This window comes from Papio anubis, chromosome 4, assembly GCF_008728515.1.
Source record: "Papio anubis isolate 15944 chromosome 4, Panubis1.0, whole genome shotgun sequence".
Taxonomy (NCBI): Eukaryota; Metazoa; Chordata; class Mammalia; order Primates; family Cercopithecidae; genus Papio; species Papio anubis.
This window is the reverse complement of record NC_044979.1, coordinates 176922738-176937943: the sequence shown is the minus strand read 5'-3', so window position 1 is coordinate 176937943 and position 15206 is coordinate 176922738. Positions and strand designations below refer to the sequence as shown.

The 15206-nt window shown below is 45.6% G+C and overlaps 1 protein-coding gene across 6 annotated transcripts in view; it reads right to left on the bottom strand.

Moving 5' to 3' along the window:
- MX1 (MX dynamin like GTPase 1) overlaps positions 1-15206 on the bottom strand; it is a 36169-nt gene that overhangs the window by 11531 nt on the left and 9432 nt on the right. For all 6 annotated transcript variants that reach the window (XM_031665754.1, XM_009202220.4, XM_003895462.4 and 3 more), the window contains exons 5-13: positions 13928-14120; positions 12810-12947; positions 10103-10257; positions 8965-9103; positions 8169-8367; positions 5929-6007; positions 4250-4372; positions 3680-3821; positions 569-727 (exon numbers count right to left, since the gene is read on the bottom strand). In XM_031665754.1, the coding sequence (XP_031521614.1) occupies positions 569-727; positions 3680-3821; positions 4250-4372; positions 5929-6007; positions 8169-8367; positions 8965-9103; positions 10103-10257; positions 12810-12947; positions 13928-14120 (1327 nt within the window). The remainder of the gene's footprint in view (positions 1-568; positions 728-3679; positions 3822-4249; positions 4373-5928; positions 6008-8168; positions 8368-8964; positions 9104-10102; positions 10258-12809; positions 12948-13927; positions 14121-15206) is intronic.

Sequence of the window (15206 nt, the reverse complement as noted above, 5' to 3'; positions counted from 1 at the left end):
ATCCATCATGCCTTCGCGATGAAGCCTCCATGAACCCTCCTCAGTAGTGAGGTTCTAAGAGCTCCCTGGTTGATGACCACACATCCCTGTGCCATGAGGGTGGTGCCCCCAACCCCATGGGGACAGAAGCTTCTGTATTCAGGCCCCTACTATGTACCTCTCCAACAGCTTCATTTGTGCCCCTTATCAAATCCTTTCTAATAGACCCGTAAATGTTAGTGAAGTGTGTTCCAGAGCTCTTGGCTGACCTGAGGAACGGGTGGCAAGAACCTTGATTTATAAACGGTCCGTCAGAAGAATGGGAGGTCTGGGGCTTGTGACTGGCGTCTGCAGTTGAGGCCGGTCTTGTGGGACTGAGCCCTTTAAGCTATGGGATCCACACAGACTCAGGGCAGTGTCAGAATTGAATTGAATTGTTGAACACCAACTTGACACCTGCAGAATTAGAGGTTTGCTTGGTGGTGTGGGACACGCCCCAGGAGGAAAGTGCTGAAGTCTGGTGCTGGCTTTGGTTCGAACCTTTCCCTTCTTTAGAAATCAATGCCCAGAAGTGAAACTGAGCACTCACCCGTCACGGTGTGTAGCATAGTCACAGCTGGCTCTTCCAGCGCCTTGATTTGCTGTTTTACGATTGTCTCAAATGTCCTGTAATTCACAAAGCCTGGCAGCTCTCTACCACGATACTGATTTTCAAATTTTTGCATTTTTCTACTCGTAATTTTATGGCCTATAGCAGGAAAAAAATAACACCAAATTATCTTACAAAAATAATCTTGCACATTTTTCTAAACACAATACCAATCTAGATTTTCTGAAAATATAAATGGCAAGAAAAAGTGATATCAAATCAAATCTAACTGGTAAACTAAAAATATTCAGGGATTGCACACACACACACAGAAAAGCCAGATCTCAAGATAATTTTCCTTAGTCACCTCAGGAAGGGGAGTGCAGAGTCAGGTACGATGCCAGGAACCTGCACATGCAGAAACTTTGAGTAAGACCCTCTTTTTTTTTTTTTTTTTTTGAGACGGAGTCTTGCTCTGTCACCCAGGCTGGAGTGCAGTGGCGCAAACTCGGCTCACTGCAAGCTCCACCTCCCGGGTTCACGTCATTCTCCTGCCTCAGCCTCTCAAGTAGCTGGGACTACAGGTGCCCGCCACCACGCCCGGCTAATTTTTTTGTATTTTTAGTAGAGACAGGGTTTCACTATGTTAGCCAGGATGGTCTCGATCTCCTAACCTCGTGATCCACCCGTGTCAGCCTCCCAAAGTGCTGGGATTACAGGCGTGAGCCACTGTGCCTGGCCAAGACCCCTTCTTAAAAATGTACTCGAGTATGAACTGTTGTGAACCTAATGTTAGTTTTACCAAAGAAATTGTACCATAACACATTCCTTGCCCTCAACTGCATGCCCATTAGAAATGAGCATGAACACTTTCTGGAATTAACAATATATCATATATTCATGTGTAGAAAGTGTTTACAAGTCAAATGGGATAACAGAGTAAACCAGCTACATCAACTTGTATGAATGTGATACAGTAGCACTGTTCACTGTGTAAGATGCTGCATTTTTCTTTAAACATTTGGAATTGTTTGTACTCCCAACAGTCCACCTAGAGAGAGTTAGCCCCATCAGAAGTTCAGAGGGTGTGAGTTCCTTTTTGAATGGTAATCTAGTACCCTTTTTCAGTCAGGATGTCCTGACCTTATTTTCCCATAAGGATTTTTCTTACTGAGATATCATTTACATAGTATAAAATTCACTCTATTGAAAGTATATGGTTCAGGCCAGGTGCGGTGGCTCACGCCCATAATCCCAGCACTTTGGGAGGCTAAGGCTGGTGGATCACTTGTGGTCAGGAGGTCAAGACCAGCCTGGCCAACATGGTGAAACCCCGTCTCTACTAAAAATACAAAAATTAGCCAGGTGTGGTGGCAGGTGCCTGTAATCCCAGCTACTAGGGAGGCAGAGGCTGAAGCAGGAGAATCACTTGAACCCGGGAGGCAGAGGGTGCAGTGAGCCAAGACTGAGCCACTGCACCCCAGCCTGGGCGACACAGCGAGACCCTGTCTCCAAAGAAAAAGAAAAAAAAAAAGTGTACGTGTGAGTGAATTTTAGTATATTCACAAAGTTGTGCAACCATCCCCAGACATAACTCCCAAACCCCACACCCATCACCCATCAACGACCACTTCCCACTTTTCCCTCCCCAGCCCCTGGCAGCCACTATTCTGCTTTATGCCTGTCTGGGTTTGCCCACTCTAGCCATTTTCTATCAATGGAATCATAGAATATGATATGTGGCCTTTGTGGCTGGCTTCTTTCACTCAGCATGATGTTTTCAAGGTTCATCCATGGGGTGCTGTGGACCAGCGCTCTGTGCCTGTCTGCGGCTGGAAATATTCCAGGGCTTGGTGTTATGGGCTGAGTTTGAGTTGTGACCTCTTCAAAGTCCTATGCTGAAGTCCTAACCCTCAGGAACTCAGAATCTTACTGTGTTTGGAGACAGGCAAAGAGGTAATTAAATTGAAATCAGGTCACTAGGGTAGGCCCTCATCCCATGTGCCTAGTGTCCTTGTAGGAGAAGATGAGGACACAGACACACACAGAGGGACAACCACATGAGGACCTAGCGAGAAGACGCCATGTGCAAGGCAAGGAGAGAGGCCTTAGAAGGGACCAACTCCACCAACACTTTGATCTTGGACTTCCAGCCTTCAGAATTGTAAGAAAATAAATTTCTACTGTTTAAGCCCCCATCAAGTCTGTGGGACTTTGTTATGGCAGCCGGAGCCAACTGTTACACACAGACACATGCCAGTTAGTTTATCGATTCATCAGCGGATGGTCATTTGGGTTCAGTGATATAGAAGAGAGCAAATGTGGCTTTAGCTGTCATCAGCTCCTTATCCTGACCATCCTCCACAACTGCCCCACTCTCCTGTCTTAAGCCAACATATCAGGCTCACCACGCTATTGACTCATTGCTATGGTCTACATGTTGGTGTCCCCTAAAAATTCCTATGTTGAAACTCAATCCTCAGTGTGATGGTATCAACAGAGGAGATCTTTAGGAAGAATTGGGTTATGAGCACTCTGCCCTCATGAATGGGATTCCAGGCACTTCAGGTACTGTATTTTTTGCAATTGAAGGTCGGTGGCAACCCCATGTCAAGCAAATCAGCACCATTTTTTCCAGTAGCACATGCTACCTTTTGTTTCTGTATCAGCAATTTTTTAGCAATAAGGTGTTTTAAACTAAGGTCCGTACATATTTTTTAGGCCTAATGTTATTACACACTTAGTAGACTACAGTATGGCATAAACTAACTGTTTATGCACCAGAAACCAAGAAGTTTATGTGACTTGCATTATTGCAATATTTGTTTTGTCTGGAACTGAACCCACAATCTCTCTGAGGTATGCCTCTGGTATCTCTGTAAAAAAGAGGTCTGAGGAAGCTTGTTCGTCCCCTATCCCATGAGAGGACACAGCTAGAAGGTGCCATCTTTGAAGCAGGGAATAAGCTCTCACCAGACACCAAATTTCCTGATTCCTTAAGAATGGATTTCTTGCCTCCAGAACAATGAGCAATAAGTTTCTACTGTTTATAAATGACCCAGTCTCAGGTATTTGGTTGTAGCAGCTCAAAGAAGGGACTAAGACACTCACCTTCTTGCAAATTGTTTTCAATTATTATACCCCATTTGTGGAACTCACGTCGGAGTCTGGTAAACAGTCGGCTGTCATCTTCCCCTACAGTTTCCTCCCCTTGTATGAGAGCAGTGATGTCCTGATTAAAGGCATTAATTTTCTGTCAAGAAGAAAAACATCAGTATAAGCAGATAGACTTCAAATCCAAGGTCAAGGTCATTTGGAGGCCGTGCCTATGTGGAGGGTGGGGAGTCATTCTTTGCTTCCTTATGGTACACTGTGGATCAGAGGAAAGCAGAGGTTTTGGCACCAGAAAATCCTATCCCACCCCTTACTGCCTTAAGGATCTGGGCAATGATCATGACAGAGTGGGTACAACGCAGCCTGAGCATCCCTCACTGCTGAGTGTCCCCGCACACCCACACTCCCTGCCCTGCCTCCCTCAGCCCTGTCCACCCTTTGAGTGCTATGGGCCAGATGTCTTTGGATCAGCTTTGGGGGAGTGAAGAAGGAAGTGCGTAAGGCCCAGGGCCCCTTTTCTGACCATGACATGTGCTTCTCCAGCTCCATGCAGCTGGCAACACTCACGTCTATCAGAAAGAACATTTTTTCATTTTCATCTTCCGGTATGTCGACACCATACTTTTGTAGCTCCTCTGTTATTCCCTGGTGACTCTCCTTGATTTGATTTTCTAACAGCGGCAGAGATTTCTGAGGAAAATGGAGAGAAAATAATGGGAATTTATAAAGATGAACAGGGAATGAAAAGGAGGTCCCGGGCCTCCCTCTACATAGGAGCTGTGTGGGCTGTTTGACTTCCTGGCTTCCTCTAAAAGGAAGCTTTTCCAGACCTGGGGGGCAGGGGGACACACGCTAGGGGCACTGTTTTCTGCCCAGGTCTTCCCCCTTCCCCACTCCTGTGGCAGCAGCCTCATGAGCAGCACTGAGGCACCCACTGTGCATGGGTGCTGGGCCCTGGTAGAGCGACCCAGGGGCAGTTCCTCCTGTCGTCGAATTAGGTAAACTCTCTGGAGGGAGACTGGAGAGATCCACTTGTTTAGTAGGTTCTGAAGAAGTGGTATTTGGAGCAATTGGAGATTCAACAACTTTTATGTTGTTTGCAATCAATAAAAAGTGATCAGAGACTTATGTTTTTAACAAGACGGTTGACACCATGTGCTGGCTCACACTTCCATAGCAAACATCTAAAAATGCCGGCTGACATGTGAAAGCCATACCTTTAAAATGTATCGGTGGACTGACAAGTTAGTGAGGGGTACTCAGATGCCAGCCCCAGTAACAGTGGCCAGGGAGGGGCTCAAGGAGGAGGCAGCAATGGAGCCTATCTCAGCCGCAAGGGCATCTGTCTAGGTAAGAAGACTCAAACGTGAACCTACGAGCCTGACTTGGTACAATGGCAAAAAAAAACCCCATGGGCTTGCTCGAGGTGGGGAATCTAATAAGGAAGCATCCCTTTTCTGCATACAATGGGACCCCAAAGAGCTCTGCGCTCATCACAGTCAGCTGGAAAACAACCCCATTCTGCACCCACATTCCTGGGGACCACGTGGAAGACCTTGGTGCTGAGTTGAAAATTTGAAAAAGGCCAGCCTGGCCAACATGGCGAAACCCTGACTCTACTAAAAATACAAAAATTAGCTGGGCATGGTGGTGTGCACCTGTAATCCCAGCTACTCAGAAGGCCGAGGTATGAGAATGGCTTGAACCCAGGAGGCAGAGGTTGCAGTGAGCCAAGATCATGCCACCGCACTCCAGCCTGGGCAATAGAGAGAGACTCTGTCTCAAAAAAAAAAAAAAAAAAAAAAGGAAAAAGAAAATTTGAAAAAGAAAGAGACTACATTCATGCAGATTTTTAAAAAGAACCACAGAGCTTTTACAAAGCTTTTAGAAGTTAAAAAAATACGTTCATTAGAATGACTAAGACATTATAATAGTGGTTGTCAATGGGAAAGGAAAAGTTAGTAGCTTGTGCATAAGATTTTAATTTTAATTTTGGCCCAGTAGAGATAGTCTGTCAGCATCCCCCCAGACTGTGGTCCCCTGAAAAGCAGTAATCTGCATCGTCTGGGGGCTTGCTGGAAATGCAGAATCCTAGGCCGCACTCCAGACCCACAGAATCTGAATCTGCATCTTTAACAAGATCCTCAGAAGATCTGTGTGTACAGCGATGTTTAAGCAGCCAGCAAGGTTCAGCTCTGTGTTCGTAGTATTCTTTTCAGAGAACCCACAGCTCTGCCCGTGCTTACACAGATGTGTGCAATGAGCTCGCTGGTAAGTTTCTCTGCCAGGCAGGGAATCGTGGCCTTGCCTTCCTCCAGCAGATCCCTAGAAGAGAACACAGGAATGATTTCCACCTTGATGTAGCCAGAATACGCATGTCTGCCTTCTGCTGTTGGGAAAAGTCAAGGTGAATTTCAGTTGTTTACAACTGGATGGAATGTCTTGCAATTGGTACCCAACAAATACTCAGAATTGGATTGAATAGGATTATGACTGAATTTTAGCAATCTAGGATATGTCAACAATGATATGGAATAAGCCCTTCCAGCTGATATAATAAATGTGTATCATGGTATTTGACTCTAGACTTGGTCATCACAAAAATACACAGGCATGTATAGACACGTTTATATAACACATACCCCCTTCTATGTGTAATATGTGTAGGTAATCATAATGGATAGAGACATATCTTCATACGAATACATTGAAGCATACTGAGATAAATGGGTAGCAGAACACTGAGGAGAAGAGACACAAGATATCTTGTCCAAGATAAAAACTTAAACCATGGGCTGCCTGGAGGAAGGAAGTCAAGCATCTTCTCACCCGATCCAAACTTGTGCTCCCAGGGTATTATTACACGGTTTCCCACATTTTATAGGACATTTTAGGATAAAGGAAGCAGCGAAGCATGAGTTTCTGTGCCTTTTTGTGAGAGTATAGTCATACCTAAGCTTCAGTTTCTCTGTCAATTTTTCTAGATTGTAGTAAAATACATACAACATAAAATTGACCATTTAACCATCTTTAAGAGTACACTTGAGTGGCATTAAATACGTTCACACTATTATGCAACCATCACCACTGTCTTCAGAACTTTTCATATTCCCAAACTGAAACAATGGCCCCATTAAACACTACCTCCCCATTCTCTCTCTCCCAGCCCCTGGCACCCACCATTCTTTCTGTCTCTATGAATCTTACTACTCCAGCGACCTCAGCTAAATGGAATCAGACAGTATCCGTCCTCTTATGACTGGGTTCCTTTAACTTAGTAGAATGTTCCCAAGCTTCATCCATGTTGTAGCATGTGTCGGAATGTCCTTGCCTTTCTAAGGCTGAAAGTATTCCACGTTTTTGTACAGACCACATTGCTTTCTGCATCCATCCGTCAATGACACTGAGTCATCTCATCTTTTGGCTATTGTGAATGTGCAGAACAGCATGTAAGTTTCTGTTTGATATTTCTGGAATTCTGAGTAATGGTTCTCTGTAGGCTTCTGGGAGAACTGAATGCAAGAATGTTTACAACTCTACATAGTCTCACCATTTTAAATCTTACCAATTTATCAGTCTTTTCCTTTCAAAAAATGTCACTTTTGGCAGGAGGGATAGAAAGGCCTTATAAACTATTCACCTACCTTTTCTTCTGGGATGCTTATTGCTTCCTTTTAATGTTTGACTTTAAACTTTAACTATTTTGGTATAATGAGGTAAGAGCAGTATTTTAATTTTTTTCCCAAATATTAATTAGCCCAACACCATTAATAGATAAGCAAGCTGATATAGTCCACTATTTGATTTGAAATGCTGCGTTTATCGGCCGGGCGCGGTGGCTCAAGCCTGTAATCCCAGCACTTTGGGAGGCCGAGGCAGGTGGATCACGAGGTCAGGAGATCGAGACCATCCTGGCTAACATGGTGAAACCCCGTCTCTACTAAAAATACAAAAAAAAACTAGCCGGGCGTGGTGGCGGGCGCCTGTAGTCCCAGCTACTCGGAGGCTGAGGCAGGAGAATGGCGTGAACCTAGGAGGCGGAGCTTGCAGTGAGCCGAGATCGCGCCACTGCACTCCAACCTGGGTGACACAGCGCGAGACTCCCGTCTCAAAAAAAAAAAAAAAAAAAAAGAAATGCTGTGTTTATCATGTATCAAATATATATATCCAGGTCTATTTCTGGACTTTCTACTTTTCTGTTCATGTTTTTATAAAATATGGTTCTAGCACCATACTATTTAAATTATTGTACGTTGTTCTCTCCCTATTTTGATTTTGATTGGTTTTTAGTTTTTTTTTTTTTTTGGGGGGGGCAGTATTTTGTAATCCTCTTTCTATTCTTCTAGCTGAATTCCATAGTCCTTGTTGGGGAACAAGCATAGTCACACACACACTCCACACATCTGTGGGACGGCTGCCACTTTCCCCAGGAAGGCCTGACATCCTGGGCTTGGACTGATCTGTGATGAAACCCAGGCGAGCGCACCTGAAATGTGGGTGGTCCTCAAAGAAGATCTTCTCTCTCTGCAGGGCTTCGGACAGGCTCAGCTGGTCCTGGATCTCCTGCTGGCCGCGGCACTTGACGATCATGTAGCCCTTCTTCAGGTGGAACACGAGGTTCCGCACCACATCCACAACCTTGTCTTCAGTTCCTTTGTCCACCAGATCAGGCTTCGTCAAGATTCCTGCGAGCCAGATGTATTTGGGGAGAGAACGTGCCCAGTCACGAGGCAGAGGTGAACAAACAACCGCTCATGCCCCCAGTCTCCCAGGGTTTCCTCCCATCCTTGCTTGAGGGCAGGCCATGGGCCCTGCAGAACCATGGGGCCAGTGGAGCCCCACTCCAGAAAAGAACTCCGTGGCAAGCCGCATGAAGGCAGGAATGCCTCCCGGAACAGTGTGTGGCTCTCCCCAAGCTCCTTCACCCAGGTCCACTGTAGAACACGCCACATTTTGTTTGTCCCTTGAGTTATGGACATCCCATCTCAAACACATTCTTAATGAATACCATGTGCTTCCTGAGTTTGCCCTGCTTCTGAGCCCACTGTGCCTTTCTGAGCAAGTAGATAAGGGTTACAAGGTAACCTAGCCAGTCAACAGCAGCTCATTTCGCTTGGCCTTGGTGGGCACCAAACCTGCCCCCTTAGCAGGTCTTAGTGGAGGCAGGTCCCCACTGAGCAAAGCCCATGGAGACTGGAGGGACACTTGCCCACTGGCAGACCACTGAGCACAGGCGGGCTCCCCCATTCTCACCGAGCACGGGTGGGCTTCCCCATTCTCACCGATGGTCCTGTCTCCCTCGGGGTCCACCTCCTGGGCCATGCTCAGCGCCTCTGTGGTGGCGATGTCCACATTACTGGGGACCACCACCAGGTTGATCGTCTCCTGCCTCTGGATGTACTTCCTGATGAGTGTCTTGATCTGTAAGGAAATGAGGAGGTGACTCATGAGTATGGCAAAGGCAAGTGAGAGGTGAGACAGGTCCTGACCTTGTACTTGCTTCAGTCCCTGAGAGTCCCAGGGGTATTTCCCCCAAAAGAAGTAACTTTGGAGAAATGAACCCACAAACGCAACCCTGGAGGTACCTACCAAGCTGGAATTATGAGAAAATAAATTATCTGCGGCAGAAACAGAGCTGTAGGCTCAGGGAAAACCACGAGGTTTCAGGTAATTAACCCCCAAGACCTTAGATCTGATGGTCACAATGAAAAATGGTGGCCAAAAAACCCCACTTCACCCCTAAATCTTTGATCTGTAAAGTAAGATTCATCGATACTAAAATATCATTATACCTGTTTCTTTCTTGCTTGTTTTGTTTTTGTTTTGAGACAAGTTCTTGCTCTGTTGCCTAGGCTGGAGTGCAGTGGCACAATCATGGCTCATTGCAGTCTCCCTGGTTCCAGCAATCCTCCCAGTAGTTGACAGGTGCACACCACTATACCTGGCTAATTTTTTAACCTTTCTTTTATAGAGAAGGGGGTCTTCACTATGTTGCTCGGGTTTCTGTCAAACTCTTGGGCTCAAGGAATCCTCCTGCCTCAGCCTCCCAAAGTGCTGGGATTATAGGAGTGAGCCACTGTGTGTGGCCCATTATACTTCTTTTTAATGCTCTCTTCCCACATAAGACCCCTTCCTAATACACAGCACTTTAGATATGGTATTTCATAAAACATAAAACAAATACATAGATGTTTCCAACTGGGCCCATTGGCCTCACTTTCTCCAAAGAAGCTTCCATTCAACTTGACAGAAGAGACTGACCAATGGGCTCTCTAAATTCCCCACTCACACCTCCAAATACTAACTCAACTCTGGACTCAAGGTTACTCTAATACAGTACCCCCTTTCTCCTCCCACCCCTCCCATACACCCCCCCATCCCCACACCAACGCCAGGGTCAGAGTGGGTCTGAAGTCTGACCTTATACCCAATGTCAGGAGGTTGATTGCCCACAGCCACTCTGGTTATCCCAGGAAGGTCTATTAGAGTCAGATCTGGGACATCTCGGGAGCTGATCTCCAGGGTAATTAGCTCATGACTGATTCCCATTCCTTCCCCGGCGATGGTATTCTGGGCTAGAGAAGAAGCAGGGAAAATCAAACCCAGAGCTTAGGATGAAAGGATCTCATGACAGTGAATACTCTGAAAGCATCTTCTCCTCTCTGTGAGTCATGGATAAAAGCATATTTGGAGCAGGTTCAATTTTCTGTGATTGGGACGAAAGAGATCTCAAAGGATAACTCAGTATTTTCCCTGCTGTTGGCCAGCACTGTGTGTAGAGAGACCTTGTGAGAACATCACCATGAGTGACACCCACTTAGACCAGTCCAAAGCCGGGCTGAGGCAAGAAGTTCTTTCTGGTAGCATTCCTAAATCCTTCTCATTGGTGTCAGTAGCAAATCAGCAACCAAGCAAAATAAAAACAAAAATGTATGGAAATTCCTAAAATATAAACTGGAAAATCATATGGGGAAATGTGCTTATTTTAGCTAAGATAAGCACTGGTTGTTAACATCCCAATAAGATTTTATTTTGCTCCTTCCTCCTTAATGAATTTCAGGATAGGAATTTGTTTCATCAGATTGTTGGCTAACACCACTTTACTCTTTTCTACATCTAGAATGTCTTTTTGGGATGTTTGATATCAATTTAGAACTTAGGAAATAACAGTGGTTATGGTCCACTAATTGTTCCCCCAATATCCATGTACCTGCCATGTGGTCATGAGACCGGGTTCTGGCCAGTGGGCCATGTGAAAATGTTATGTGCAACTTCAGAGAGTGTGCTCATGAAGGCGGAGATATGCCCCTTGCCATGGTCCAGCTGGCTTCAAAGTGGACTTGCTGACTAAGTCACAGCCGTGGGGGGGGGCCTTGGAAACAGAGGCCACACCCAGTGAAGAAACGGGATCAGAATAAGTCTTGGCTCCTGACACTGGAATCCCCAGTCAGCTCTGGTCTGTCCCCCTTCAGACTTATATGAGAGGGACAGAAAGCTTCTACATTGTTTAGACCACTGTGTTAGCAACTTGCTGGCACAATGGCATCCACATTCCCTTCCATGCCTGTATGCACGCTACTTTACAGGGTGCCTTTGTCACTTCCATGGAGAGAGAGAATCTGTCCCTTGAAATTGGGCTTGGCCACTTGACTTTCTCTGGCTAAGGGGATGTTACACAGTGCGACGCCAAGAGAGACTGAAAGGTGTTAGATGCTGGGTCTTGCCCTCTTTTGCTGCTAGGAACCCCTCCACCCAAATTAAGAAGTCCAGCTTAGCCTTCTGGAGGGGAGAGACCACACAGACAGAAGGCCTGGTCACTCCAGCCAAGGGCCATCCTGGACCACCAGCCCCAGCCCAGCTAGCCCAGAGAACTGCCTGGCTGGTCCATCAAATCATGAGAAATCAAAGTGGTTAAGCCATTAGTTTTAAGATGGGTTTGTTTTACAGCAAGGGCTGACTAACACATACAGTTATTTTGAGTGTTCTGCTGCAGGCAGCCAACCTGATCCCAACTAATTCAAAATCATGGTTTGTCAATAACATTATTTATCTTTCTATAAACAGTCAACAAATGTGATTAATGCTCCATCTTTACAAATGCTAAACTTGTCCCTTCCTACTGCTGGGCATCAGTTCATGTCACTTCAGTACCTTCCCAGTGTGAATGAAACTTAATCATGTGACATGCTAGAAAAACAGAAAGGTCAAGAGGAAGATGTTATCCGTGCATCTCATAGTGGCTGCTCTTTGTCAGCTACTCTGCCCTATCTACACTGCTGGTGTCGTTTCCCCTTGCAGACAACTTCAAATTGATCCTTGTGGTTTGCATTTATGGAGGCCTACCATGAGTTAGCCTAAGTTAGGATTATGCAAACCCAGACACTCCCCCCCTTTCTTAGGAAAAGGGTGCTGGTTCTGAGAGGGGTTCAGTGATGATCCAGTCCACAATGTGGAGCTCTTTGTATAAAGGAAGAGGGGGAGGAGCTCCCTCACCCTCACATCTGGCTCCTCTTCTGCCAGATCTAAGTAGGGAAGCCTTTGATTAAGGGACAGATCGTCCATATTTGGGGACAAGTTTTACATTTCAAAATTCACATTATTCTAGATACTCACATAATAAGCAATAGATGTGTTTTTGAGACAGGGTCTCACTCTGTTGCCAGGCTAGAGTGCTGTGGCAAGGTCACAGCTCACTGCAGCCTTGACTTCCCAGGCTCAAGCAACTCTCCCAGCTCAGCTTCCTGAGAATAGCTGGGACCACGGGTGCATGCCACCATGCCCAGCTATTTTAATTTTTTTTTTTAAGAGGCAGGGTCTCACTATGTTGCCCTGGCTGGTCTTGAACTCCTGGGCTCAAGCAATCCTCCTGCATCAGCCTCCCAAAGAGCTGGGATTACAAGCACAAGCCACTGTGCCCGGCCAGAAATAAATTATTGCTATCAGATGCTGATATCCAAGCATGCTGGTCATAATGAGGTAAAAGAAGAAGGAACTGGGGCCTGATGTGCAGGAGAAAGGGGTCCTAAGGAAACAGCACAGGCCCAGGGAGGTGGGAGTAGGAACAGTTACAAACTGACCCCAGACATGTCAGAAGGCTTGACCAGGCATCCAAACAGGGGGTACTCACCTTTATTAATTTCCTCTTCTACCTCTGAAGCATCCAAAATCTCAGTCTCGTAGTCCTGGTAACTGACCTTGCCTCTCCACTCATCTTCGTTCACAAGTTTCTTCAGTTTCAGCACCAGCGGGCATCTAGTCACGATCCCTAGGAGGTCACGCCCACATCAGTGCTCCACTTTGCTCTTAAAAGACCTACATAGTGCCTTAGGCCCATGGTTCTCAAACTTTTATACGCTCATCTGGGGAGACATTTAAAACTGGAAACTTTCTGGTCTTACCCTCCGATATGTGGGGACATTGCACTGTGTCTGGGTGACTTCAAGAACATGCATTCTGAATACGTAACCCAGGTGAGTTTTTGCTCACTAACGCTTGAAAGCCACCACTCTTGGCTTCCTGCCTCATCCCAGTGTTCTGCCATCAGCTCAGGTGGCAGACCACACGGGGAAACCCCCCAAACTCATCCGAACATCTTCCATTATCCTCCCAACATACACTCTACCCCCATTAGGAAAGTATCCTGCTACCACCAGGCCACCTTACCATTGTCCCCCTACTGTAAACTCCTTCCATATTCTACTTACCATGCCTGACCTATATTGCAAGACCCATCCCAGGCCTGAACTCTTTGAGCCCTCACCGATCTAGTTCTGAATTGGGGGACTCAAATGCATTTATTCAGGTCTCCTCAAACTATAGATTACATATTACTTACGTGAAAAAAAATGTGCAATGAGATAGTGTTATGAAATGGTGTTCCCTCCAAATTCCTATGTTGAAGCCCTAACCCCTAATGGGACTGTATTTGAAAATAAGGCCTTTAAAGCGGTAATTAAGGTTAAATGAGGTCATTAGGGTGGGCCCCAATCCAATATGACTGATGCCCTTACGAAGAGGAGGAGACAGCAGAGATGCTTGTGTGCAGAAGGAAGGCCGCGCGGGGGAGCGGTGAGGTGGCGGCCATCTGCAAGCCATGGAGAAAGGCCTCAGGAGAAACTAAACCATGATGTTGGACTTCCAGTCTCCAGAACTGTGAGAAAATAAGCTTTCGTTGTGTAAGCCACCCTATCTGTGGTATTTTGTTATAGCAACCTGAGCAGACTAATATACAGTGTAAGTTCTTACCACTGCCTCTGGGAAGGGCAACTCCTGACAGTGCCTCCAACACAGAGCTCTTGCCCGAGCTCTGGTCCCCGATGACAGCGATGGCCGGCAGGGCCAGGTCCTGCTCCACACCCAGAGCCCGCAGGGAGTCGATGAGGTCGATGCAGGGGCGCACCTTCTCCTCGTACTGGCTGCACAGGTTGTTCTCAGCCACCTGGAGGAAGCGAAAATGGAGAATTCTTCATGGCCTGCAGATCATGTTCATGATATGGTTTGGCTCTGTGTCCCCACCCAAATCTCGTCTCAAATTGTAATCCCCATAATCCCTACATATGAAGGGAGAGACCAGGGCGAGGTAATTGGATTGTGGGGGAGGTTTTCCCCAGGCTGTTCTCATGATAGTGACTTTTCATGAGATCTAATGGTTTTATAAGTGGCAAGTTCCTCCTTTAGTCATTCTCTCTCCTGCCGCCTTGTGAAGAGATGCCTTCCTCCATGATTGTAAGTTTCCTGAGGCCTCCCCAGCCATATGGATTGTGAGTCAATTAAACCTCTTTTCTTTATAAATTACCCAGTTTCAGGCAGTTCTTTATAGCAGTGTGAAAACAAACCAATACCCTCCATTAAAGACGGCCAACTTCAATAAGTCTAATACACAGGTTACTGGAATCCCCAAAAGATAATGGAAGACACACACACACACAAAAATTCAAAGAAATAATACACACAATTCCCTCAAACTTAACGAAAACCATAAACCCAAAGATCTCAGACACTCAACAAACATCAAGCACAGCAAACATAAACATCATCAAGCCATTAAGAGGGTCCAATTGCTCAAAACCAGTAATAAAGAGAAAATGACAGGAGCAGCCAGAGAATGATATAGTGTGAGCAGAGGAACACAAATGAGAAATCTGCTGTAAATCTTATCAGAAACAATAATAAGTGAGAAGATAGTTAAGCAGTATTTTTAAAGTACTGAAAAACACCATCAATCTAGAACTCTATACCCAGCAAAAATATCTTTTAAAAATGAAGGCAAAACAAAGACCTTTTTAGCCATCTAAAAGCTTAACTAATTTATTACCAGTAGACCTGAACTACAGGAAATGTTAAAGAAGTTCTTCAGGTAGGAGGAAAATGACACTGAATGGAAATCTGGATCTACACAAAGGAGTCTATACTAGAAGGGGTAACTACTAGACTTTTTCCTATTACTTTGCTATCTTTATTGAATGTTTGAACATAAATAACAATATTGTGGGATTTATGATGTATGTAAAAGTAAGATGCATGA